At 40.8% G+C, this 27216-nt stretch overlaps 2 protein-coding genes across 4 annotated transcripts in view; one reads left to right on the plus strand and one right to left on the minus strand.

Annotated features, from left to right (window-relative positions):
• Positions 1 to 27216, plus strand: part of VEPH1 (ventricular zone expressed PH domain containing 1) — a 193155-nt gene that overhangs the window by 38072 nt on the left and 127867 nt on the right. For all 3 annotated transcript variants that reach the window (XM_037046664.1, XM_037046665.1, XM_037046666.1), the window contains exons 5-6: positions 18438 to 18604; positions 25679 to 25888. In XM_037046664.1, coding sequence (XP_036902559.1) covers positions 18438 to 18604; positions 25679 to 25888 — 377 coding nt within the window. The remainder of the gene's footprint in view (positions 1 to 18437; positions 18605 to 25678; positions 25889 to 27216) is intronic.
• On the minus strand, positions 5909 to 11942 carry PTX3 (pentraxin 3). The gene is made up of 3 exons (XM_037046667.1): positions 11680 to 11942; positions 10836 to 11237; positions 5909 to 7053 (listed from the first exon to the last, which is right to left on the minus strand). The coding sequence occupies exons 1-3, from the start codon at positions 11807 to 11809 to the stop codon at positions 6440 to 6442; spliced, it is 1146 nt and encodes a 381-aa protein (XP_036902562.1). The 5' UTR covers positions 11810 to 11942; the 3' UTR covers positions 5909 to 6439.

Raw genomic sequence — 27216 nt, forward strand, 5'->3', positions numbered from 1 at the left:
ACATGCAAATCCAGGAAGCACAGAGTCCAAAGGAGATGGATGGAAAGAAGCCCACTCTAAGACACATCATAATTAAAATGCCAAAGGTTAAAGATAAAGAGATGGGAGGGAGGCACTGTGGGAGAATGGGTGAGGGGTGAGGGGATTAAGAAGGCCCATAAATAGGTAGTTACAGAATAGCCATGGGATGTAAAGTGCATATAGGAAACAGAGTGGCCAAAGAACTTGCACTCATGACCCATGGGCGTGAACAATGGTGGGGGGATTGCCTGAGGGAGTGGGGGGTGCTGGGTGGAGGGGGGCAAAGGAAGAAAAATTAGGACAACTGTAGTAGCATAATCAATAAAAATTTTTCAAAGTATAGCGCTCATGCAAGAACAGGCCAATAGCCCATAGAATAAAATAAAGAGGCAGGAAACACATCTATGCGTCTATGGAAACTGCAGAAGGCAGGGGAATCTTCATAACGAATGAGGATAGACTATTTGAGAAATGATTCTGCGGCAACTGTCCGTATCACAACATGCGTAGATTAATTTCACGTGGAATAGAGCAAACTTTAAATCTCTCCTTTGTGAAATACAAAGTCTATTCATGATTTTTTAAAAAATCAGACTAGCCATGGAAGGAAACATTTTTAATTTAATAAAAGACATCTACAAAAAACCTTAAAACTAAAATCATTCTTGATGGGAAAATATTGAATGCTTTCCAGAATTAAAAAAAAAATAAGACAAGGCTGTCTCTTGGGTAATGAATTTGTTCTCTGCTTAAATAGTAATCTTGTATTTTGTGACATCAGAACCTTTTCAGAGTGGCAGAGTTGCTTTTCAGTGTCTCTGAGTAATTCTCCAGACCCATTCTTTGCCATGTGGAGATGCTCTGTAGAACCTGTCCAGTATTAGCATTTAAAAGCGTAACTAATGTTTATCTGTCACCCAAGAAGGTGACAGTATTATTGGAAACCTCTAAAATCAGGGTCTCTCTAACCCTTTCCAAATTTTGAGCTGGAGCTCTGTGAGGCAGTGCACACCCCGGCATCAACACTGAAGCCCCTTCCTTTGCGTGTCTGCATCAGTGGTCACAATAAGGAAACACTCTGTCTCTCTGTCAATATGCCTTTTACCGGAGCTGCTGGCACAAGTAACAAGATGACCACAAATGATTTGAAATTTAAGTAGAAATTCTTAGGAAAGAAAATGTAATATTGTCTCAGCAAGAGTCCAAATTCCCTTCTGACTTGTTGGCAATAGCCTAGAAAAGACTGTCTAGCTAATTATGATGAATTCACTTCATTTCTTTCTGGATGTGAGAGAAAATCCAAACCACTGATGAGTGAGCTGTCTCCGAAGAAATGGAGATAGCCAATTGACCCCACCCCCTAACTTATAATGGCAGTAATTGTATGCACCACACAGAGTAGATGTGAAGCTTAAGTAGATAAGGCAGATGTATTTTGCACAGTGCCAAACCAGAGTTCACCACGGTTACTGTGATTCCTCTTAATATCATCATCATCATCCTTATCATCATTAATTATCATACGCCGTGTGCCAGGCCCACATTAAAATACCAAAGGCAGAACCATATCCATTTGCAGAGTTTAAGAATCCCTATGAGATACTTAGCCATTGCCAACTCATGATACAATTATTCTTAAAGGAAAAGGTTTTAAGTTCACCATATTACAGGTGGTTGGGAAAGAATTTATTAATCAAATGTTCTAGAAAATGGCTGACTGAGCAATCTCATGAAGAATATGTAACCTGCCCTGGCTCAGTAGATTGAGCACAGGGAGCACGGGCCTCTACACCAAAGGACTGCTAGTTTGCTTCCCAGTCAGGGCACATACCTGGGTTGCAGGCCAGGTCCCCAGTTGGGGGCATGTGAGGCATTGGAGGCAGTCACACTTTGGTGTTTCCCTCTCTCTCTTTCCCTTCCCCTCTCTCTCAAAAATAAATAAAATATTTTTAAAAGAATATTTAACCTGAATATTTATGTACACAGGGACATATTAAATATAATGTTGTAAAAAGCCAGCCCAAATGCGGATTAAGAAATAGAGACATATTTTGGAACAGAAAAGGATCTGAGTTGTTAACCAAATCTTGGGTCAGTCACTGGCCAGAATTTGCACCTTTTCAACTCTACCAGCAGATGGTGCTGTGAAGTAGAATAAGACCAGCCCAGAACCGCGCATCAGGGGCTGAACTCTGAGGTTGACTTACCTACAATGTAAGGGAATCTTTATACTTATTTGTTTGTTTGCTTATTTTTCTATTTAACCAACTAGGAATAACTTGGAAAAACATTTTTAAGATAATTTTCATTTCAAATATTGTTTATGGCTTAGAAATCACTTTTACATACATTTTCTGTTTGCTGTCATTTTCATAATAACACTTCAGCAAGGTAGGCAAGTCCTATCCCTACTTTGTTGGCTAATTTGAGACTCAAAGATTAGTTAGCAGTCTCAGCTTCTTACAGTTAGTAGGTAATGGCGATAAGATTCGAATGCTGAATTTCTGACCCCAAGCCCAGAAAATTTTCTTCGACACCCCAAATTTACAAAGCTGAATGTCAGCCATCTGAATTTTGAAGTTCAATAAATTTAAATATATTTAAGTGAACATATACATTACTTTAAGGTTTTTAACTTCACGAGGGCTATTTATTAAGTGGCTAAAAGATAGTTTAGGAAATAGTTCACTTCAGCAAGCGTCTCTCGAAAGCTTTATAACATAAAAATTTCTCAAGATGAAATTAAATTCAGTTATAATTGCTTTTTTGTTTACAAAACGAACTCTTTGTTAAAAGTGAAGTTAATTAAATAATTGTAAATAACCAAGCTCTAATTCTTAGTGATCCTATGTTCTAAATATATTTTAAAGGAATTAATACTTAATTAAAAACAATTTATATTGTAATAGACAAGGAAAATATATCAACTGTTTTGTTCATATATTATCACTGAAAAAAAAGTTGTTCTTCTGACAGCTACGAATCTGCTAGAGTGACAAACTGTTGAGTTTACCTGGAGCTAAAAGGTTTCCTGGGATGTGGGACACTCAGTGCTGAACATGGGACAACCTTAGGCAAACCAGGACAGTCGGTCACCCTAACACATATGCATAATGTTTTATTCTTTATACATATATAATATATTATACTTTATTTCCTAATAACTTGAATCATCTTGCACAACTATTTTACTATGCCATGATATGATGATGTTCACAATAACTATTCTGATGGATAAATGTACTAAACTAAACCAACATACTAATCATTTGGGGGTATTTTATCTCAGTTTCACTCTCTGTTTGCTGTCACTATGCATTCTAAAACCTTTCAAATTCTATTAGTAAAAAAACAAAGTCAGATAACCAACCAACTCCCTGAGAATTTATATAATGCATTTTCTAAGTAAGTCTATAAGTATTTTTAAATTAAAAAAAATTATCATTGACATACAATATTATTCATTTCAGACACACAACATAGTAATGAGACATTTATATACCTTATGAAGTGATTACCATATTAAGTCTAGTACCCATCTGGTGCCATATATAGTTATTACAATATTATTGACTATATTCCTTATGCTATACATTATATCTTTGTGATTAATTTTATAACTGGCAGTTTGTCTTACTTCTTAATCCCATAGACACGTTTTGTTCATTACCCCACCTCACCCCCACCCCGGGCAACCATCAATTTGTTCTCTGTATCTATGAGGCTGTTTCTGTTTTGCTTTGTTACTTTCATTTTTTTTTAGGTTCCACATGTAAATGAAATCATATGGCATTTGGGTTTCTCTGTCTGACTTATTTTACTTAGCATAATATCCTCTAGGTCTGTCCCTGTTGTTGCGAATGACCAGGTTTTAGTTTTTTTTTATGGCTGAGTCATATTCCACTGTAAATATATGTTGCATCTCTTGATCTGTTGTTTCTCAGTTGGGCACCTAGGTTGTTTCCACATCTTGGCTATTATAAATAAAGCTGTAATGAACATAGGAGGTCTGCAAGCATTTTGAAAGAACAGAGTGCTTTTTTTTTTTTTAATTTAAAAAGAATTGCTGTACTGGATAAGGACTAGAGTAGATGGTTAATCAGTACTGGATTAAAAAAGATAGAAGGGTATTTTTCTCTCCCGTGAAAGAAGTCCAGGGCAGGCAGCTCAGAGCTGACAAAGAAACTTTACACCATCGGAGAACCAAGCTTTCTCTACACTATTACACTGAATTTCACAGTCTAAGAGGGTTGCTGAGATTCCAGCCATCATTACCATATTCCAATCAGTGAGAAGGTGGAAGGGAAGGAGAATCACATTCAATATTTCATGTCAGCCAGATCTTAGCCATGTGGCCACATCTAGCTGCAATTAATGCTGTAAAATACAGGCTTTCCTCTGAGTGGCCACGTGTGTCATTGAAACCAGAATTCTGTTACTTAGGGAAAGAGGGAAAATCAGCACCAGAGAGCAATAAGATGTTCCTGGAACACCTATCCAGACTTAACTACTGCAGTAAATGACATTTCTACATTTGTAACCCAAGAATTACTTTAGTCTCTTCTATTTTTTCTCTGCCCTCAACATGTGATTCCTGTAAAAAATGAAAAGATCTCTTACATTTAACTTGTCAGCATATGAGTTTGTGTATGTCTTGTCTTGCATCATCGTGGGGTCTCTAGAACAGACATCATTCATGCTGAAACGTGGAAAGGAACCAAAACCACAGCAAACTCTGCTTAAAGCTGGGCCCAATATTTCTTCTTCCAGCCTAGCATTCAACTCACATAGGCAATAGCTAAACAGGGATTTATTTGCATATGGCCGCTGTGCCTGCAACCTTGAATTATGTAATCTGCAAGGGTCTGAGTCTGGCCTAGGACCTCGTACCTGCAGTTTTCCCTGAGAGCCGTCAGCCTGGCTTTGTGAGTCTCACAAGTAGGATGAAGCTACAACTGACACTGTGAGCATCCTCAAAGATTCCTAGATTCCTGGAATTTTATCACTAAAAGGTACCAAGAGTCCAACTCCATCCTTTTAAGGAGAAGACCCAGAGGAGTTAGGTGACATGTCTAAGAACAACAAGCTATTTGGTTATAAAAGGTTCTTTGATCATCGCTCCTGGCCCAATTCTCCAAACACTGTGGACAGGATAGGACCTGCGGTTGTTCAGGCCCTATCTTCCGGTGGACACCTCGCCACTGTGGTTCCTTCCCACTGACATTCAGAAGCAGTTTTGTGATGTTTGCTCAGCCTCACATAACCTCTGCAGAGGACACTAATGTGGCAGAGTTACCACCCCAGCTGCTGAGTGAAGGGGCTTGACGGTGCTCTCCTTCACGTGCAGTGAGAGTGTGGGACGTGCTTTAGGGGCAGGAGTCATTGTTTCTTCTCCAGACCTTCAGATCTCCCAAGGGCCAGTCCTAAGCTGTCTCTTTCAGGTGTCATGTGTACCTGGGAACCCCAGTAGTTTTTTTCCCATTTACACTGGACAGAAAGTCATATATGCTCACAGAATCATCAAATTGGAAGGGACCAAGAGATCACTGTTTTCTCAACTTCTTGATTTCTCAGTTGCAAAAACTAAACCCAGTGAGATGAATTGATATAGTTAAGATCATATTTCTTCATTATGATATACAGAAAGCCAAAGCTTAAAACAACTTCATAGTTTGTTTCTAATAATGTTAACTGTTACTATTTATATAACAGACTAGTATCTGAAAACTAATTGCCCACGTTAGATGAAAAATGTTAGATGAAAAAATGCTCCAAAATCTTTTAAATATATAATTACATGACATGAGCTAGGTTTATAAAATATTTTATTTACAGTAGAGCTTTACAAAAATAGTTTTAATAAAATTAATACAAAACCATTTTACAATATAACTTATATAACTATCTTCTCAAAAAAATGACATTTGATTATAACACATAAACTACATTTGTATTTGTTAAGTCACATTGTAGTATAAATATGCTTCATCATCATTTTTAATAATAAGATACATGCCAATAACAGTGAACAATGGACAACAAATGTTATTTTATTATTCTTCCAATGTAAAAGTCATCTCTGGCCAAAACAAAATTAACCAAAGAAAAGTAAAACAATTGACCTTCTGTTCAACAACACAGTCCTTTTTAATTATTTGGGAGTTTATCTGACAAAGACACCACATTAATTTGAAAGTATTGTGGCATAAAGTCTAGTAACAATATCCCCAAAAGCCTTCTCCGATGTCTTTGCTCAACTGTTTATTCAGTATTTTGCCAAGATAAATAAAGATTGACCTCAACTCTCTCCTTCATTAGTCTCAAGTGTTGTTAAAATGCATTGAGGTTTTTAGACCTTCCCAACTGGCATATGTTTAAAATGTGAGTTTCTTTGGCTTCAAGTAGAGTTTCACGACACTTAGGAAACGTACTGAGCTCCTCCGTGTGGCTGAATCTCGGTGACTCCCCACCCCACGACATTTCCTCGGATGTGACAGGACTCGGCTCCTCCAGTCTCTCTTATCTCTTCGCTGCTGAGAACACGATCCCAGATATTGAAGCCTGTGAGTCTCCCGGAAAAGGCCAGCGTTTCATCAAAGCCGCCGCCCACGCAGCAGCCGTTCTTCTCTTGGCCAATCTGCAGTATGCCTCCCTCAGGAATAATGTGACCTGTGGCCATCCCAGCAGTGGTAGCCACCAGGTCACCATTTACCCACAAGGACACGAGCCCTTTCTCTGACTTCCAGGTGCTGCACAGACGGGTCCACCTTCCCAGGGAAATCACAGTGTCGGCAACCAGTCTGTTCTCCTCTCCACCCACCACGAAAACCATGGACTGATTGCTGAGGTACAGCTGCATCTCATATGGATTCCTCTTCGTGCCATAGGAAAACAGGATGGTTTTATTTAATACATCCGTGGCTTTGACCCAAATGCAGGCACTAAAGGATTCAAGCTTCATTGGAGTCGCCGGATGCACGCTTCCAAAAATCTTTTTGGAACGCATTGGGAATAAAATCGCTGTTTCACAACCTAGAGTAGCAAGACAAGAAGGAGAATATGAAAGAAAAGATGAAGTCATTCAGAAATGATTCTGGCATTTAGGTATTTTAGCATGGGCATTTGAATGACGACAGTTGAACGTTACATGAGTAGCACATCATGACTCGAGGGGCCTCGTGTGCACTCTCTGTGGAGCAGAGACAACAGAATGAGGAAAGCCAACTGTCCCGTTCAATGAAGCACCTAAACTGAAGAGCAGGCCTGCAGAGAAGCCAAACTGTCCAAACCACAAAATAATGAAAATCATGTTTGAATAACTATTTCCCCTCTCAATTAACTTTTTTCTTTGTTACAGCTCTTTAAAAAATGTTGAATCACTGTGCATTAACTTCAAACAATGACACCATCATTTCCAAGAACTCAGAGCCAAACTGGTTTCCTTCTCCTTGACTTTACCAAGCTTCGAGAACAAAAACTGACCGGATCTAGTTCACCTCATTTAACTATTGTTAACATTTATTTTTTAACAAAAACTCTAGTAACAGTCATGTGGTTACTGAATACATTTTAATATGTCACATGTTCTCAGATATTTATAAACTTTGCACAGTTTGTAGACAACTACCTTTGAAAGGCAACACTGTACAATAGGAATGACTAATTTGTATTATGTGCTCACTATATCCCAGATACTGTTCTTAACACTTTATGTCATTTTAATTCTCCTACCAACTCTGAGAGAGTCTTAATATTCCCATTTGACAGATGGGAAAACTGAGTCAGAGAGCGCTAAGTACCCGAGCTATGTTTACACAGACGGTAAGCAGTAAAACTGGGATTTGGACTTGGGAACTGTGGCTGCTGAGGCCACCCCCCTTAACCTGCACAATGTGTTGAGTCTTCACGGTAGAAGAGCCCCTGGGTTCGGCTGGAACAGCTGGATCTCAGTTTGCTGTATTATTAGTAAGCTATGCAGCTTTTGGCGAGCCCACCAATCTCTCCAAGCTTTACAGTTTTCTGTAAAAGGTTCTTCCTTCCATTCTCCTTCCAATATTCTGCAAGTCAGTGAGCAAGAACTATGTAGCGCTCAGGAAGAGCTGTGTAAAGCAAGGATATGCTTAAAAATTCTTCCTTTGTTCTCATGCTTATAAACACTATCTAAGTGGTAATAGAAAACTTTAAAGGCCAGTGAGTTATTCCAAGGGGATTGTCAGCAAATGTATTTCTGCTCAAGAGCACATAGAAGGAGACTTTCAGACTCGGGGGTTGGGGGCTCGGTGAACCCTCCCTCACTCCCGCTGTGCCCCTCTGCCGATCACAGGTCTGGTCAGGGGGCTAGAAATGCTGAAATAAAGACCTTCTGGGCGTCTCTGGGAAACTATGTGCTAAAACCTTTAACAGACGAGCTCTGCTTTCTGCTAACGTCATACACATACAAATGAACAGATAAAGAAATGTTTTTTAATATAGATTAGGACCAAGCATTCCCTCTGTAACAACCTAAGGAAGATTTGCCATAAAATAGCTTAGAAAAGTAAACTTCCAGAGGATTTAAAGACTAACTGGTGAATAGACAGAACCTACAGGAATCAAACACCCATGCAAAGTCTGGTAAGCTTAGTTAAATGCCTGCCAGTGCTAAGGGTTAGGCTCTGTCCTAAAAAAAATTAAACAGATGTAAATAGACAAAAAAGTATTAAGATTCACAAAATTCTGTAAAAGTAACTACAATACTAAAGCACAAATCTGGCCTTGTCACACTTTGGTGTTAACTTTGGCACTGAGTAACTTGAAGTTTTGAAGGTTTTTTAAAACTCAACTTTTAATGAGACATTGATTCTTTTTTCAAATGAAATTGGTAGGTGCATTTTTGCTTTTCTAGTTGGGTTAAGTAGATCAAACAGAGATCATGGAACAAAAGATCACATTCTGTTTGGGCATTTGAGACATTCCCTGTAATGTTTCAGAAAAATAGTATTCACGAGGGTGCCTACTGCAACCTAATTAGCCGATTTCCTGTTTAAATAAGCACAGGCAGTAAGGGCTGCATTCCAAAGCATTCCTTCCTTGCCTCTCCAAGACCCAGCGTCCCCTGCAGGCTGCCCTGGCTGTGTGAGTTCATGGAGTGGAACTGTATGCTGGCAGGCTTTTTCTGGTTTCTTTTGGGGGCCAGTGATTGAGGCTCTTGATGTCTCTTTAAAATGTCAGAAACTCTCTTGTGAAATGGCTTTTACCTAATAGGTTTTTCTGATTATGTTATCAAAGACCAAACAAAATTAAAACCAGGTTCTTCAGAGGCCAACAACAGAATGATTAGGAATCCCTTAGGAGCCAAGCTGGCAGGAAACCAGAAGAGGGGAAATCAAAGCATTCGGGTGAATGTATTATTGGATTTAGTAAAAAATTAACATTTTAGAATTCAGAAATACATCCCTCTTCTGATCCAATATGCAGTGGTGAAGATGAAAATTCAGTTTTCAGGTGTATTATACGTACAACAATTTTACACGGTTTGCAAAAGTCAAGAAATTTCATTCATTAAAATAGTTACAGAATTGTCATTTGTCTCTATCACTTAAATTGAGGATCTATTGTATATTTCATATTATGCTTTTCTGCCATCGGAAGCCCTACTGAATAGTTAAGAAAATACATTCTGTTACTGATAGATAATCCTCAAATACTCAGTAAAGATTGATATTCTGGTATAGTATCTGTAATTTAAATAAAATGTGCTCTCACACATGCTTATGATTTTCCTCATCATCCAATAAGAGTTACTCTATTGGAAATATAGTGAAAGATAGCATTGTTTGTCTTTTTTTTTTTTTTTAGTTTCTGAGATTCTTAGGAAAAGCGCAGTTATATTCTCTCATTCAGAACACTGGTTTACTAACATATAACCCACAAATGATTGTTGCATCACCATTTCCTAGAAATTTTGAATTACAAAGAGCATTACTTGGCTCCAAATCTTCTCCTTATTTCTTTCAGTGTATCTAAAATGTATTATTTCGGGCCCACATGCGTCTGGAGATGCACGGAATTTCACATGGGACTTTGACAAATTGCATCTTGGTTTCAACCACTTCTCTCCTGTTTGACCCTGACCCCCCATCCCCACCCCAAATCCCTGGGGTGGGACCAGGATACCGATTGGCTCCTACATACCTGTTCCACTTTGATCACTCAGCGGCCAGTTTATTCCAAAGTGCACACCCAGGGACCTCCACCAGACAGCTAATTCCACAGACCCTGGGGGCTAGGGGCCCCTCAGGAATTCCATAACCCTTCATGAGGTCAGAGTCAACTCCGGGTCTTTTGCTCAGAATTGGCGGGAAAGAGAGGCTGGGCCAGGGATTGGAAAACGTCCATAAAAATTAGGGTGGGCCCTGATAGCGTGGGGAACTAGAGCTCTCCTAAAGAGAGAGGTGGGCTAAAATTAGAAGAAGTGGAAATCCCTAACGGAGGGAAGCGAGGCCGCTGGAGAGGTCACGGTTATAACTGGCCAATAGAGCCCCTGCTACGCCTGGGCAGATCGGGTGTCAGTTAGGGGCCCTTGCCTATTTCTAGACTATGATGGTCTGGTGCATAGCTATGTTCGGGGTTCTTCGGGACTGGAGACGACTTTTTAAGGTCAATTTTCCCGCCTTGTATAGTGTGTCTGTGCTCTGTGGCCGTACGTGGAGAAATAGAGGCGCGCGCACGTGTGTGTATGTGTGTGTGTGTGCGCCCCATTGTAGCTGGAGGATTGCCTGACTTGGCTTCCCCCAATGCTCGCTCAAAGAACAAAGCCGCAGGGGCGTCCTTACCTGCGGGCAGCCATCGCCCTGCCACCCAGCCTTGTACAGCGCGGAGGTCCGCTCGCGTTTGCCGCAGCTCCTCCAGCACTGCGTCCAGGGCGCGCCCCGCCTCCCCCGGGCGCAGTGCCTCGGAGCCCTCCAGGCGCGCCAGCCTTCGCCCCGCGTCGAGGCTCGCCTGCAGCAGCTCCTCCAGCGCTGGGGCCAGCCTGGCCTCCGCAGAGGCCGCAGGCGAGCACGGCCTCACCAGACTGCCGGCCAGCCTGCCCAGCTCCGCCCGCAGCCTGCGCAGCTCGCTGCGGAGGACGTCGTCGGTGGCCTGCAGCAGCATGCCCTCCCTCATCTGCGAGTTCTCCAGCATGATGAAGAGCTTGTCCCACTCGGAGTGCTCCCGCCGACAGTCACACGGCGTGGCTAGAGCGCGGAACACACACACTTATTACCGACCGCCCAGGCCTTCCTTGGCTGTGTGTTGTAAAAAGCTGACCTCCCTAGGTGGTCCCGAGTTATGGTCCATCCCAGCACCCCATTTCCCTTTAAGGACACCTGGAAGAAATAGCGTGAAGAAATCTGAGAATGACAGAAACCATTCATGCAGGTATATGTTAAGCTGAACTCTATAAAATTGCCGTCCATGTAGCTCAAAACAGGCAAACGTCGGCGATTTCATATGGTTCGACCCATTATGTATCTGTGACAACTTTGCGAAACCTTTCTTAAAATGCTTCTCTCTCTTGCAAAACAGACTATACTTTTTAGCCCATTTCATTGGCTACAAAATGTATGTGTGGTTTTTAGACCCAAAGAGATGGATGCGTAGTTAGGGTTAGCAGAGAGATAGTTGAAATGAACTTACGCTCCTCAGTGGGATGGAGTCCATTGTCTATTTCGTTGTCCAAATTCACATACATGAGCTCATAGTCATGCGAGTTCTCGGCACGCGCTGCAGAGTAGAGAGCACAAAACAGAATCGCATAGAGACGCATCGCTGGAGAGAGACAAAGTTTTTCCTCGACTTTGCCCAGCTGGCGGGAGGGGACCCCACGAGAGCCTCCCGAGTGAGCAGCGTTGGAGCGGAGGAGAGTGAGAGTGAGCCGCAGAAGCCGAGAGCCCTTAATAAATGCTGGGGAAGCCTGAATGGGGATGAATGAGTAATGCCGGTGGCACCGCATAGCGGGAGTTCCCCTGAATTTGAGGGGGAGGGGGCTGGGTGGGAGGGCGAGGGGGACTTGGAGGTTGCTCAATGGTAATCTACAAAGGTTTGCACTGCAGTCAGATTAATTGGAGGAGGGTCAGAGGGGAAAGGGGCGGTGGTTGAGGGGAGGCGGGGGTGGACTGGGCTAAAACTGCCCCTGAGGATTATCTTGTAACTTCATTGGTAGCACCGAGGGATGAAGGGAAGGGGAGCTAGGTTAGGGGGAGAAATAATTCAGCAGGCATAAAGATGTGAAAGCAAGATCATCATTTCAGCATTTTGTCTGAGGTTTTATTATTTCATAACCTTTTACACGTAGAAAACTTTTTTTCACTTTTCCTTTGTAAGCAGTGTTGCAGGTCTAAACTGTGAAGTTACTCGTTGATTCCGAGATAAACCAACTTGGAATTTCTGTGGCTCTGGAAGCCAAGTCTGTTTCTACTTAGTCCATTTTTAATCCTTATGGAGTTGCAACTGTACGGTATAAACACACTTTTGTTTTTATTGATTTAGAGAGGAGGGGAGGGAGGGAGGGAAGGGTGGAAGGAGGAAGAGAGAGAGACAGAGAAATATCGACTTGTTGTTCCACTTACTTATGCATTTGTTGGTTGATTCTTGTATGTGCCCTGACCCTGGAACTAACCCACCACCTCCGTGAATCCCAACAGTGCCCCAGCCACCTGAGCTCCCAGCCATCACGCTTGTGAAAGGACAACACAGCAAAACTGTCAAACCTAAAATGAGAAAGAGCTGGTGGAGTGGAATAAACTGATTTTATGTATGTTTTTAATGAGCTAATATTATATGTAAATTATATTTTTCCACTAAGAGTCAGAAATCCTGTTTTTATAGTAAATTTAGGGATTCCTGTTTCTGCCAATATATGGAGGTCTACATATATTGAAAGTTTTCCTGCACAAAACACCTAGAAATGTGTTTAAATTATAACAATTTTATTTTTAAAAAGATTTATTTACTTGTTTTTTAGAGAGAGGGGAAGGGAAAGAGAAAGAGAGGGGGAGAAACACCAATGTGTGCTTGCCTCTTGCTCACCCCCTACTGGGAACCTGGCCTGTATCAGAACCCAAATCAAAAGGAAATAGAACATCCAAATAGAAGGGATAGAGGGAATTAAAGAAAAACAAACAAAAAAAACCATGATCTAGCTAATAGAAATAAGCAAGATAAATGAAAAGCACAACATAATATAGTAAAAATAAATCCAAATATACCAGTAGTCACTATAAATACTAGTAAAACAAACTTTCCAGTTAAGAGACAAAGGTTGTCAGATAGGTATATATTTTTAAATCCCCAGCTATATGTTACTTCCAGGGCCACATGTAAAACATTAGAATCTAGAAATGTTGTAAATAACAAATTTAAGGAAGGGCAGGGGGAAAATGCACCAAACATGTGCTACTGAAAACTAGCATGGCTGCATTATCAGACAAAAATAGAGTGTAAAGCGAAAGAGAATAATTGAACTGTGACAAAGGAAACAGTATCAAGAATATATCTCATAATTATCTAGTAAAACAGTTTTTTAAAACATATATCCAAGGTTGACAAGATTATTAGGGAAAATTGACAAATTCACAGTTATGGGAGGAGATTTTAACATACCTCTCTCATTACCAAGTCCATTTCAGTCATAACTAATGGCTCAAATGTGAAAAAAAGAAAAAAGAACTACTAAAAGGTACAGAAACCAATGCCATAATTTAAAGTTTGACTCAAAATAAATAGAGCTTCACCCAGGTTTTATAAGCAGGTTTAGTAAAAAATTCAAGGAATTCATACTTGCCATCGTATCCCAACTGTTTCTGATAATAGAATGTAAATACATGTGCTAATTTTTTATATGTCTAGTAGGTATGATATCAAAGAGAGATAAGGACAGTTCAAGAAAGAGAAAGTTCAGGCCAGTGTCCTTTAAGAACAAGGATGCAAAAGCTCTAAATAAGACATTAGCCAAACAAACTCAGCAACATATGCATAAAAATACATCACAACCAGGTTGAGTTTATTTCAAGATCTCAAGATTGATTAAATGTTAGAAGATCTATCAATTTATTACATTAACAGTTTAAAGGGGAAATATGCAGAAAACTTATTTAATAAAATTCAGCATCATTCATGTTCAGACTAGGAAACAGGAACTTAAACTGATAAAACATAAATACCAAAAATCTATAGATACTTATACATACATATGTACATAAATAGTGAATCCTTAGAGACATACTCTTGAAAATGGGAATAACAAAAGGACACTCATGGACACTGATTCTACTCCTCAAAGTGTTGGAGGTCCAGTCAGTAAGTAAGACAAAAATAAGCCACATAAGGAATAAGGTTGGAAGGAAACAAAGCAGAGTTGTCATCAATTAGTCTGAGTTGATGATCCATGTGTGAAAAACTTAGGAAATCTAAAGGCTGACTATTACTAAGAGAACTGAGCAAGTTCTGCTGAGTGGAAGATCAACATAAAATCAGTTGCTTCCTTAATACCAGCAGACAAGTGAAAATATATTTCTAAAAAAAAATCTTCCATTTACAATAGCAACAGCAAATATGGGATACTTATGAATCAATTTCATAAAAGGTACATAAATTACAACTAATATAAAATTTAACTGAAAAATATAACAAAAAAGAGTGTACATGGATAGAAGGCTATATCATGTCCTTTAGTGGGAAGGCTCAGTTTCACAAAGTTGTTCCAAATTAATCTATACATTCAATGTGGAAAAAATAAAACCCCAACCTAGTTTTTCAAGGAAGCTGACAAATTAATGGTAAAATTTATGTAAAGAGGCCCACAAGAATTTGAAGTCGAAGATAAATAAATTTCCTCTTTGAGGCACAACAATTTATTATCACGTTAATTATAATTAAGAAAATGTATAATTGGTGAAGGTATGATAAATACATAGAAGCAGACCCAGACACACAGGAAAGCTTATTTTGGAAAGAGGTATTACAAACCAGAAGGGAAGCAATTGATGACTACTTAATAAATGGACCTGGGACCATTTTTTATAATAAACATGCAAACATATATAATTAGACCCCTTCTTCATATGGACAAAAGTAAATCCCAGATGGAATAAAGACAAATATAAAAACAAAACCATAATACTTTTAGGAAAAAACATAGGAAAACTTTTTAAATGAATTTAGGGTAAAGAAAGATTTCTCAATAACAACAACAAAAAGAAACCATAGAGTAAAGAAATTTTAAAAATCAACTAGATTAAGATTGCGACTTTAAAACTGATAAACAAAAAATTGGTGTCTAGATAAAATAAAGAACTTCTACAAATCAGTGAGAAAACACAAACATCCCATCAAAAATAGGCAAAGGATATGAATGGCCAAATCATGGGAGAGAAAATGATCTGTAAACATGTAAAGAGGGGTGCTCAGCTTCACAAGTAATTAAGAAAATAAAAATTAAAACAAAAAAAGTGAGATATCATCTTACACCCCTTCAGAGTGGAAAAAAATGATGTCTGCCAAGACCAAATGTTGGCAAGGATGTGGAGCAACACAGCCATGTTGGTGAATTCTTACAGTCATGGTGGCAGTAGAATAATGTCCCCACAGAGATGCCCACATCTTAGTCCCCATAGCCAGTGAACACAGTGTGTTTCACTGCACTGAGGATGGAATTGAGGTTGTTGTATAAAATAGGGAGAAAGTCCTAGATTATCCAGATGGGCTCAATGTAATCACAAGGGTGCTTAAAAGTGGAAGAGAGAGGCAGAAGAGAGAATCAGAGAAAGAAGTATGGTAAGGGAAGCAGGGTCAGAGAGATGCTATGTTGATGCCTTTGAAGATAGAGAAAGGGGACTCCAAGCCAAAGACTGCTTGCTGGTGGTCTCCAGAAGCTGAAAAATCCAAGGAAACAGAGTCTCTCCTACCACCTCTGGGAATGAACCCAGCCCTTCCAACATCCGAATTTTAGCCCAGTGAAACTCACATCAGCCTTCCATCCATGCTATAGAAATATATGATAATATTTATGTTGTTTTGGACTACTGAGTTTTTTGTAATTTTTCATAGTACCAGTAGAAAACTACCACAACCACTTTGCACAGAAATTTTAGAAGATCAGGAAACCTAACTTCCAAGGACATACCCACTGCTTTGCTACTTAACTGTGTGGTCTCAAGACCAGCAGCATCACGTTAGAAATTGGTATAAAGTCAGATTCTCAAGCCCTAACCTCAACCTGCTGAAACAATACCTGGGTTTTAGCAAGTTGCCTGGGTAATTTCTAAGTACAATGCACTCAGAAACAGGGCCCTGGAAAATATCTTCCATTTATACACAAAGAAATAAGCATAAAAATTACAGCACTATTAGTAAAAGCAGCTAGTAATATATCTTTCAACCACAGAGTATATAAATAAACTGTTACATATTTATACAATGGAATACTATATAGCTGTAAGAATAAATGGGGAGCTTCTTGGAGATAAAACTTCAAAATAATGTTGAGTGGAGGGAAAACATGTTACAAAGAAATATGTTCAATATAACATTATTGGTATAAAATTTAAAGCTTGCAAAATCATACTATAAAATGCCTATTGTTACATACACACACAATTGAAGTGTAAAAACATTCACGAAGATTAATAAATACCAACGTCAGGCTGGGGGTTGCCTCTGGGAGAAAAAGAAATGAACGGGATGGGAAGCAATCACCACGAAAGGTTAAGTTTTGACAAAGCTGGTTGGTAGATGCACTGGTGTTTCTTATATTATTGTCTGCATTTGTCTATGGTGGGAATATTCCATAATTAAAAAGAATATACTAATTCTTCATGGAATTTATAGAATTTCTACATCAGTTTCTAACTCAAAAAAAATTCTTATGCATTCCTACAAAGTGTCTCCGTCAGTTTCTAGTTCAAAACAGTTCTTATGAATTTATTTTTGTGTTATTTGATCGAAATTCAAGTTAGCTGAAACCTGACTCATCTGGGGGTTTTCCCTTCGAGGCCCCAGGGGCCTGTGGGGAGTATCGCACCAAAAACCCTGGCTCCAGCTTCCTGTCTCAGATTCCAGCAACAGTCCTGTGCATCGTGGCCCTTGTCAGAGCTGATCGGTTTCTACGTGACTGAACTCTGTGATTCAGTGTGCTCTGTATGCATTCAAAATTCCTGATCTTTTAAAGAAAGGCTTTTGGTAAAAATAAACAAAATAAAAGTATATTTTTCAATGGACGTAACATTTTCTTTCAAAGAAAACCCTGAATATTTCCAACACCTTGTACTCTGTGGGCATCTGAGAAAATCTGTTTGAGACTAATTCTATGAACCCCATGTGAAAAAAACAATTCTCATGATTTATTGTCACTCGAATACATTCACTTTGATCCAGAATCAGCCTTTCATTAAATTTAGTCATTGACATTCTGAAAATACTGACCTTCCTTTCTTTATTCTCAGTTCTAAATGTCCTTTATATGTGGGCTTGTCCCCATCATTTTAATAAAGGTCTACATATGTGTAATCATGGTTTATAGGATTCTTTCTGTGTATATTTTCTATATACAGAACCAAATTTAAAGTAAATAGAGGCAAGAAAATTCTCGTTCAAGAAATCCATAGGAACCAGTTCTCCTGAGACAGCTCAGCACTTGAGAGGATTCTGAGAAAAAAATCCATACCATAAAGTGGTAGGCAGATGTTTCCCATATGTTGTTTGCAGATAAATCCCTCTAGTTTATGTGATATTTATTCTTGAGATTTTGCCATTTTAAATCCAGTTGTTCATACACATCTTTGAGGCAAATCACGTGTGACAAACAAGCTGATTTTAAACTTCCTTTGAAATAGTGCAGAAATTGGGGATTTAAATTTGCATTGCTACTTTCCTAAGTCTTCATAAAAATAAGGCATAGTTTCCATATGTCCATTGTCTAAATCACGTGCCTGGTATTTCTCAGGAATGTGAATATATTGCTCTGAACTTTATTTTTTGTCGCTCAGTTTCATTTAGGTTCATGCTTACGGCACTGTGTAGTTTGTCCTGAAACAGCATCCAAATGTTCTCATCAGCTATCCTTCGGAGCTGTTTCCTTCTCAAGGGTGTGGTCTGATTACTGTCAGGAGTTTCTTCTCTCCCCATGGTGCATTACTCAGGATAATTTTTCATTAGATAATAATACTGGTCATTTCATAAAATATTTTCTCTTATGGAATCATTTTACTGTGCTTTTATGATTTTTCGGAATAAGTGGCGTAAGGTATTATACAATGTTCTCTCAGCAGAAGAGAGAGAACATTGGTCATCAGCTCATGCTATTTAGTAAGCGTGAAGGTTATTGCACTGACGGTAATGTTATTTCTAGTGCTCATGGATTGATAAAGTCATCATTCCCTTTATTGTTTTCTCAACAGGCAACGCCATGTTGTTGAGGGTGTTACCTGCTGTGTATGAAAAACAGCCTCATCCAATTAACAGACACCTGACAGAACTCCTGGCCTTGATGTCTCAGCTGGAACAACCAGAACAATACCATCTTCTACGGCTTTTGCACGTAGCTGCAAAGAGAAAGCAACCAGAGGTAAAGAGTACATCATGTACTTGATGGTTCACACAACCAGGCATGTCTTTGGCTATGTGAACAGGGTGTGCACTTCAGGTTACTTCTCTCATGCGTCTGTTCACAGCCACCTTTCAGTGAAAGTGCTCATCCACTTTTCTAGAATCATAAAAGTTAGGAAGTGAGGGCAGAAATTGCATACTGTGTTGGGCTTCTTCAGAGAAACAAAACCAATATGATTTGTATGGATATGTGTGTGCACTTCTGATTTATTATGAGGAATTGGCCTATGTGGTTATGTAGACTAAGAAGTCCCACAATCTGCCATCCACAGGCTGAGGACCCAGGAGAGCAAGGATATAATTCAAGTCTGAGTCTGAAGACCTTAGAAACAAGAAAACCGATGGTGTGAGTTCTTGTGCAAGTACAAAAACCTGAGAATCTGAGGGCTGATGGTCTAAGTCCCAGTCTGAGAACAGAAGAGGACCAATGTCCTTGCTCAAACAGTTATATTCAGGCACCTGATGGACAGGGTGAGGCCCACCACCCTGGGGAGGGCAATCGGCTTTACACATTCTACTGATGTAAACACCACCCTCATCTGGAAATACTCTCACAGACACCCAGAATAATGCTTAACCAAAATACCTGGGCACCCACTGACCCAGTGAAGTTGACACACAGAAGTAACTATCACAGGTACAGTAATGAAACACAACAAATGTGCAAATCTGTAGCCACTTCAGGACAGCTTTGCTCAAGTTCAGTGTGGCCATGCAGTCCTAGGAATCTCTGGTTTCTCAAGTAGAGTCATAGGGGAGACCGTTGCCTGCCTCGATGTGTGAATAAATCAGCCTGCATTGAGAGCAAAGGCTCATTTTCTAACTAGCAAATTATCTGGTTATCGTCCTTTGGATTCAACTAAAAGATTGTAATACTATATTTTCCATGTATAGTGCACATCCATGTTCTTGTGTGCATTATACACAGGATTCTTATACCCATGGTATGTAATCCTTATACCCATGTATAATGTGCATCCTTATTTTTCCCTAAAAAAATTAGGCAAAACATGTGCATTCTACATGGCCAAATATGGTAATTAGGATGCTTGTGATTATCAGTAACAGAACACCCAACCCACAGTGGTATAAATAATAAAAGGAATTTATTAACTATTGTGATGGAAAAAAAAAAACTTCAGCTGAGACTTGATCCAGAAGCTCAGATAATATTGAACAGATCAGTTCCTCTATTCCTATTTCTCACATTTGACTCCTGGCTTTGGCTTCCTTTCTCTGCAGGCTGACCCTGGGTAGATAACTTTCCCAAAGCCCTGCAGGTCAGCCCAAACTACATGGTAAACCCAGTCTAAATCTAACCAGTGAGACCTTTTGACATCAGAACACGAATACAAATGAGGCTGTGAGACTGTGGCTGGTAAAGCAAATGGCAGAGCCCAGGCCACAGCAGAAGATGGTAGTCAGAAAGGTGAGCTAGCCGAGAGGAAGAGAATTGAACTGAACAAGGAGGAGAGTGAATAGAGATTCCTGCAGGCACTGTGGGTGTGGAGGGTGGATGCCAGAATGAAGAAGCAAGGGTTTAGGAAGCAGCCACAGTGATGTGAATGGATGCCCCACATGCCAGGATCCTACCTGGTGGGAAGACGTTATGACAGGAGAACCGTTCCACCCTTTGTTTCCCGTCAACGCTCCCCTTCGTGTTAAAGCAGCCCCCGCTTGCCTCCTTCAGCCATCAGCTCTGCGTGAGCTCACCCTTGACTCCTGAGATGCACAGGCAGTGAGCTAGAGAGTGCCCGATTCACCTCCTCTCTCTTATGTTGGTCCTTAGACAGCAGGCAAAGGGAATGGGAGGAATACAGTGAAAAGGTGTACTGAGAGACGAGAGTAAAATTCATGGCAACAACCAGAAGTGAGGACTAGGCTTTTGGTGACAGTCTGGTTCGTTTAATTTCAGATAAAACAGGAAGCTAAGTGAAGAAGTCTTTGACCTTGTGAAATTTGGATTAAAATGGAGCTTTTCTTTCTGCATAAAAGCGGCACCAATGCTCTGTAACCTGGAGGTAGAGTGCTTAGGTTTTCCAGTGAGGGCAATGTGCAGGACAGTTTCCTGCTCTCTTGAATGCCACCCTCACTACCCACCTTCTGCGACTGGTGATAACCTGACTTTCGAGGGCTGGAGGGTCAACAGTTAGTCCTTGAAAGCAACATCTTCTCTATGTACGGCCGAGTGGTCCATGAGATTGCAGACATGGCATAGCTTCATCATCAGCCGTAGGTCTGTGGACTTCCAGGTGGCTGGTGGGCCAGGTGGGTTCCCTTCCATCATCGCTGCCCTCTGGGAATCTCCCAGGAAACCATCCTTTCTAGGTGAAGATAGGCAGTTCCTGGTTCCTGGTTCATGGCTGGAAGCTCCAGAGAATCCTAACGTCCATTTATAGGCAGAAACACTTATGATACTATGTTTCCAGGTGGCTCTCCCCACAGGGTGCCCATAGCCTGGGGTGATGAGATGTGTCTACAGTTCTTCAGTTCAGGGACAAGGTACTGAACTTGTCAGCACACTGCTATGGACGGGGGAAAGAGGCAGTAATCAGTTCTGCTCAGGAAGGACCAGAGAAGCCAGGGACAGGACCCTTCCCGAGGCTGCTTGCTCTAGAGGGTTCTGATCTGGACCTGTCCCCAGTTCCCATCCACTCCCCCACCTACTAAACACAGTCCAAGTAACTCAGGACCCCTTTCATACATGTCTCCATCCTGCCTCCAGGGCTTGTACAAGCCCGTCACCTTTGTCTGTTCTCCCAAGGACAGGACAGGACAGGCCAACAGTGTGACCCCACAGGCCTGAGGAGTGGCCTAGATGAGCTGTGGGCTCATCATATGTGGGCTGCAGTGTCAACATACATGCATAGGAGGGCAAAGCCAGGGAGGGATAGGGAGAGGAGGGAGCAGGAAGGTATGGGAGCTTGGTGTCATTTCTTCCTATTCCTTCTATGGAGGCCAAAAATTGCTATAAAGATATATACGTCGGGTAGGGGAACAGAACATTTTTTAAAGGCTTCTGAGTATTTGGGTGTGTGGTCTTCGGGCCTCCATGTGTACTCTAGTCCCAGGTCCTGCTGGAGGAAGTGCTCCCCAGATACAAAGTCCATCTGAGATGGACTTTGAACGCATGAGGTTCTTTTTGTGTTCCTACCACTGTGGGTGGTCAGTGGCCTGTTGCTGAGTCAGAGGGTGAATGTGGGAGGATCGCAGCAGATCCGCCCATCAGTGAAGACCCTGGAATGCTGTGGCACTGGGACTCCGGCCATTGGCTGCAGGGAACCTCTGAAGTCGTCACGAAGGGCGGCGGGGAGGGGGTGGCCTCTGGTTATGACAGTGACTCTGATGGCAGTGAGGAGACTGAACAGGAAGCAGAGATACTGTAGGCTAGGAGGCTGGCTTGAGAGCTTTTTCAGTGGCCCGTGGAATGGGGCTTATGGTCTGAACAAAGGCCCTGCCAGCTCACTCCCTGCCAGGCGTCTGTACTGTCCGAGTGCAGGCCCCTCCTCTCTCAGCAAAGGCCAGGCTTTTCCTGAGGCACGAAGCAGCTCCTGGAGAAGAGCCCTGAAGAGACCAGAATAAAGAACTGTCCTGTGTTTGGAAAATAAAATTCTTCCTTATCCAAGAGTAATCTATCTAAAGCCCAAAGCACCACTTCCCTGTTACATGTGTGGTAAACTTTAAGACATACCCATCTTTTCTTTCTTTTTTTAAAAATATTTATTTATTTATTTTTAGAGGGGAAGGGAAGGAGAGAGGAAGAGAAACATCAATGTATGGTTGCTTCTCGTGCATCCCCTGCTGGGAAATGGCCCCTGCCGGGAACTGGCCTGCAACCCATGAATGTGCCCTGACTGGGAATCGAACCTTGATCGTCTGGTTCACAGGCCTGTGCTCAATCCACTGAGCTACACCAGCCAGGGCCATACCCATCTTTTCTATCACCATTATAATAAACTTTGAATTATCGGGAAACTATAGCAAGTAATCAACTTTCGTCTAATTGGTAAAATTAATATCACTTTGTTTATATTGTTCAGGGCATCTCTTCTCTTTGCTCCTTTTATGCATTCAGCTCTGGTGAGGCATATACATTTGCCTGGAACCTCCTTTATTTCTTCCTCTCTCCCTTTTTCCTCTTGTTCTTTTTTTTATTTTCTCCTTTTTCTTTTTCTTTTTCTTTTTCTTTATTCTTTATGAGGCAACAGACATAATATACTCTTGCATGACTTAGGGTGTATGAGTGGAATTTAAATGAAATTGGCATGGCTGGAAGCACATGTCACAGGGACCTTGGTGTTCCAGGAATAGGACATGAAGAGTAAGTACTGGGAAACAGAATGTTATAGGATGGGGCAGGAAGTGTGTAAGCATTTTCCATTCCTAAAGCCTCGGGTTCAGCGTGCTGCCCTGACCCGGAGGGGCTGGCTGACGCTGCTGCCGTGTGTGCCAGGGGCCTCTCATGGTTTCTCCTAAGGACCTACAGTTGCCCCCGGTGCACAGACAGCATTTATTGGACTGCTCATTCATCTGTGCCATTTAAAACTAGCCCAGTCCTTTCCTCCACAAGTATTAGATATGAATAGAAAGTTTAAATTTACATGTGGGATCATTTTACTTATGCTTTAGTTTGTTGTGTTGTATATGGCACATGATGTATATATGTTTAAATATTATGTACAATTATTCATGCATATGGGGAAGTATCCAAATGTTACATCCTTTGCACTTGCTTTTCTGTGATGTGTTCCTTAAATACTTATTGACTGACTTTCTGGCCAGGCTCTGTGCTAGGCATTGAGTATACAATGGCGCACAAAATAGAAAGGATTCTTGACCTTGTAGAGCTTTCAATCCCACCTGAAAGTCAGACAGCTAGACAAACAAGAAGAAGAAATCATGGAAAGGACCTGCTCAGAGTCATTTAGGGTATGACTAGAGCTTCAGCAGGGGCACCTGGCTGAGAAAGGAAAGGCTTTTTAAGGAAATAATGGTTAATCTGAGGCCTCTAGAATGACTAGGGGTTATCCAGCAAAATTGGGGCATTAAGAATCGTAGGCAAAGTGAATCATATGAGTAAAATCACAGGTGCAAGGAAACACTTAGCAAGTTGGGAAAACTTTTGGCCCTGACCGGTGTGGCTCAGCTGGTTGTTCACCATCCCACAAGCTTTGTGGTCAGGGCACACGGCTGGGTTGTGGGTTTGGTCCCCTGTCCGAGCGTGTACAAGAGACAACCAGTTGAGGTTTCTCTCTCACATCAATGTTCCTCACCCTCTCTTTCTTCCTCCCTTCCCCTCTCTAAATACATAAACAAATAAATAAATAAATAAACAAACAAATGAAAACTTTAAAAAAATTAAACATGATTGAAGTGTGATATGCAGCAAGTCCCAAATGGGGAGATAGTAGAATATGTGGATGAGGAGATAAGTCTGGAAGGATGGATAAGAGTCACTGCAGAAAAGGTACGCTAAGCCTCTATCTTGAGAGTGAGGACAAAGCAGTGAAGTAACAGGAAAGGGTCACCATTGTGGCCACGTGTGGAGAAGGGATTGGGTAGATAAGACTGTAGGCGGAGAGAAAAGTCAGGAAGCTGTTGGAATAAGCCGCATGCAGAGTGATTTGATCAGTGGTCTCAGCTTAAATGTCCCTGCCCCCTGGCCTAAATTGGGACACTGGAACAGTCTCACTGCACCCTGTGTCTTCTCTGCATGAAATTTATTAATAAATTCTATATGCATTTCAGTTGTAATTTTTTTTGTTTTATGAAATGTCTCCTTTACTAGATAGTAAATTATTTCGTGAAGGCAGGAGCAACTGTAACTCCAGCACCCAGACTATTTGTACCTTGCAAATTAGGACTCAGTAAACATTTGTGAATGAGTGAATGGATGGATGAATGCAAATGAGGAAAGTGGACAGATCTGTGGGATACTTGGGAGGTGGAGTCAACAGGACTTAAGGTTGCTGATGAGGGAAAAACAGTCAGTTGTCAAGAATGAGCCCCAGATTTCCAGCTTGAGTTTCCAAGCAGATAATGGTGTCACTTACAGAGAAAGGAGATGCTTGTGCCTCGGCAGGTGGGGAAAGCAGGTCTGGGGCAGCAGGGGGTGGACGGCGGGACAGCAGGGGGGCAGAAGGGGGTGGACAGCAAGTACAGCCGGGGGAGCTGTGCATCTTACTCAGTTTTAATACTGGAAGCTGCATTTGAAGTTTATATTACCAGAAAAGTAACAAACTAAAAAGGGAAAACAAGAACAAACACAAAAAATAAGTATAGTAGAAGTATGAATGGAAAAATAGTTTTTGCTTATAGTGTTTACTTTTCCACAGGTTGTCTCTTCTAATTCTTTTATTTTAGCAGACAAAACAATTTATTAAATTATCAGTAGGCAACATGTCTGTGTATTAACATAGTGACTATGCCACAAAAAATTAACATTTTTGTTTAATATGAATGATTGCATCTTTCTATTTATAAAACCATTAAAATGCAAAAAGAAATATTAGGGTATTGGGAGTATAGTAGGGATTATTTTACTTTAATAATTTTTTATCTCATTACATTTTTGTGATGAAAATGAAACACCAAAGAAAACATAAGGGCTGTTTTCTGATTTTTATTATGAAATGTTTCTAAACCATATTAATCCAATTCAAAGACTTTGATTAAAGTCATCAAAGATCTCTTACATACTTTGTCCTTTAAATTGTCGCTTTCATGGTGGTTGGAAGGAAATATAACACTTCTGAGGACCTAACACATCAAAACTGGGTTTGTGAATAGCAGCATCGAAGCACTTACACACTTCTCTTCAACAGCAAAGCACGGATTAAAAGAAAAAGAAACTGAAGCCTCTAATTCTTATTGTAAATTTAAAATTCCAGACTTGGGAGATCTGCTTCAGTTCCAACAAGGGTAATCACCTCAGAATATGTTGAGTTCAGATTTAATACAAAAATATATCAGATTGATCCTGATTCACTTAATTTTCCTCCTTGTTACTCTTTCTTCTCTCTCTCTTTTGTAGGTGGTTCAGAAGTGTATTCCTTTCCTAATCGGGCATTTGAAGGACTCGACCCATAATGATTTCATCCTAAACATCCTCATAGAGATAGCAGGCTATGAACCAGTGGCTTTGAACAGTTTTCTTCCAATGTTGAGAGAGATTGGTGAGCGATTCCCCTACCTCATTGGACAGATGGCGAGAATCTATGGAGCTATTGGGCATGTGGATGAAGTAAGTTTGGCTTTTTTTCTCTCTGCTTTTCCCTCTGTTGAAGCTCTATGACCTACATATTCTGAAAGCTCTCATTTGTCTTTCAAACCTTTTGCTTGTACAGCAGCCTCTGAATCAAGGGCACATTATAGTGGGGCTATGTGGAAGGTTCCGGAAGCAAGGAGGTCATTGCCAGAGTATCACCTGAGAAAAAGGAAACGTTAAAATGTCTCTACAACAGGTTCAAGAACACATTTTAATAACAACAACCAATAAAAGAGTTTTGTCTCACTTTTGGCCTTGGTTCTGCATAACCCAAGAGGCCATCTGTAAGCACTGAATAATGCCCATTATTAATGATAGCCCATGGCCATCCTGTCAATAGACGCGTGTACGAAGTATGTTTTGAGCCCTCTAGAGCATGTTACTCAGGAGAATGAAGTAAACGTTGGTGAATGTTTAAAAGTCCTAGCCTAAATATTTGCTTAATGGGACCTTTTAGTAGCACAACAGGATTCCATCAGAGCTTGTGGGGATTAGGGGACTAAGAAAAAATGTCCAGAAGTTCAAGTTCCCAAGGTTTTGTGCATGCATATGTACACACACATGCCTGTCTGTCTGATGATTTTATATTGGGATTTAGGATTTTTCTCTTTTAAAAATAAAGGTAAATATGTAATTGATAGAGGGAAGCTTTTACTTTCACCCACTGACATATATTATTGATTTCTATAAGGTAAGTGTAAAATTGTACAATTCTTAAAAGAGATTCAGAGTTCATCAAATTCAGTCCCTCGATTCTGCACAGGAGAAAATTAAAAGCTGGAGTAGTTAAATGACTTACCCAGACTGGGACCCAATCAGTTGGTGACTCATCTGGAATTGGGTCTTCGGTATTCTTGACGCTCTTCACATGTTGTCTTCAACATTTGAAGAGTGAGATTTGTAGAGAGCCTGGTGAATGCTAGCCCTCCTCCTGGTGGAGGGCTTTCTGCTGTAGCTTCCCCAAAGAAGGTGGGAGAGCTGAGCTCCCAAGCAGCCTGCACCTGTCAGCATGAGGGTGGACTTTGTATGTACAAGGATTACGTTGGTAGGGACGTGCTGCTTAGTCTAATCCCTTTCTATTCATCTCTGTGGGGAATGTCTCGCGCCTGCCACAATCTGCCTTCTGGTAACACTGTCCCTTGCCGGTCGCCACCTGTGTTGCCAGGAGAACCTGCTGATGTGCCCAAGTGCCTTTAGGCCAGCTTCAGCTGACAGCTGTTTGAATCCGCTGACCTTGCAGATTTTTCATGTACCAAAAATTTCAAGCTCGGTTGTGGGAGGCCCTGGAATCTTTTAAAAGTGTC

The sequence above is a fragment of the Sturnira hondurensis genome, unplaced genomic scaffold (assembly GCF_014824575.4).
Source record: "Sturnira hondurensis isolate 20B ecotype Veracruz unplaced genomic scaffold, ASM1482457v3 Scaffold0005279, whole genome shotgun sequence".
In the NCBI taxonomy this organism is placed as follows: Eukaryota; Metazoa; Chordata; class Mammalia; order Chiroptera; family Phyllostomidae; genus Sturnira; species Sturnira hondurensis.

Bases quoted from the DNA above. Each gene is read 5' to 3' on its own strand.
- PTX3 (XM_037046667.1), bottom strand. From the start codon at position 11,809: ATGCGTCTCTATGCGATTCTGTTTTGTGCTCTCTACTCTGCAGCGCGT. The intron at 11,238-11,679 runs GTAAGTTCATTT...TCCGCGCTCTAG, and splicing joins ACTCCATCCCACTGAGGAGC to CCACGCCGTGTGACTGTCGG. The intron at 7,054-10,835 runs GTAAGGACGCCC...TTGCTACTCTAG, and splicing joins AGGGCGATGGCTGCCCGCAG to GTTGTGAAACAGCGATTTTA.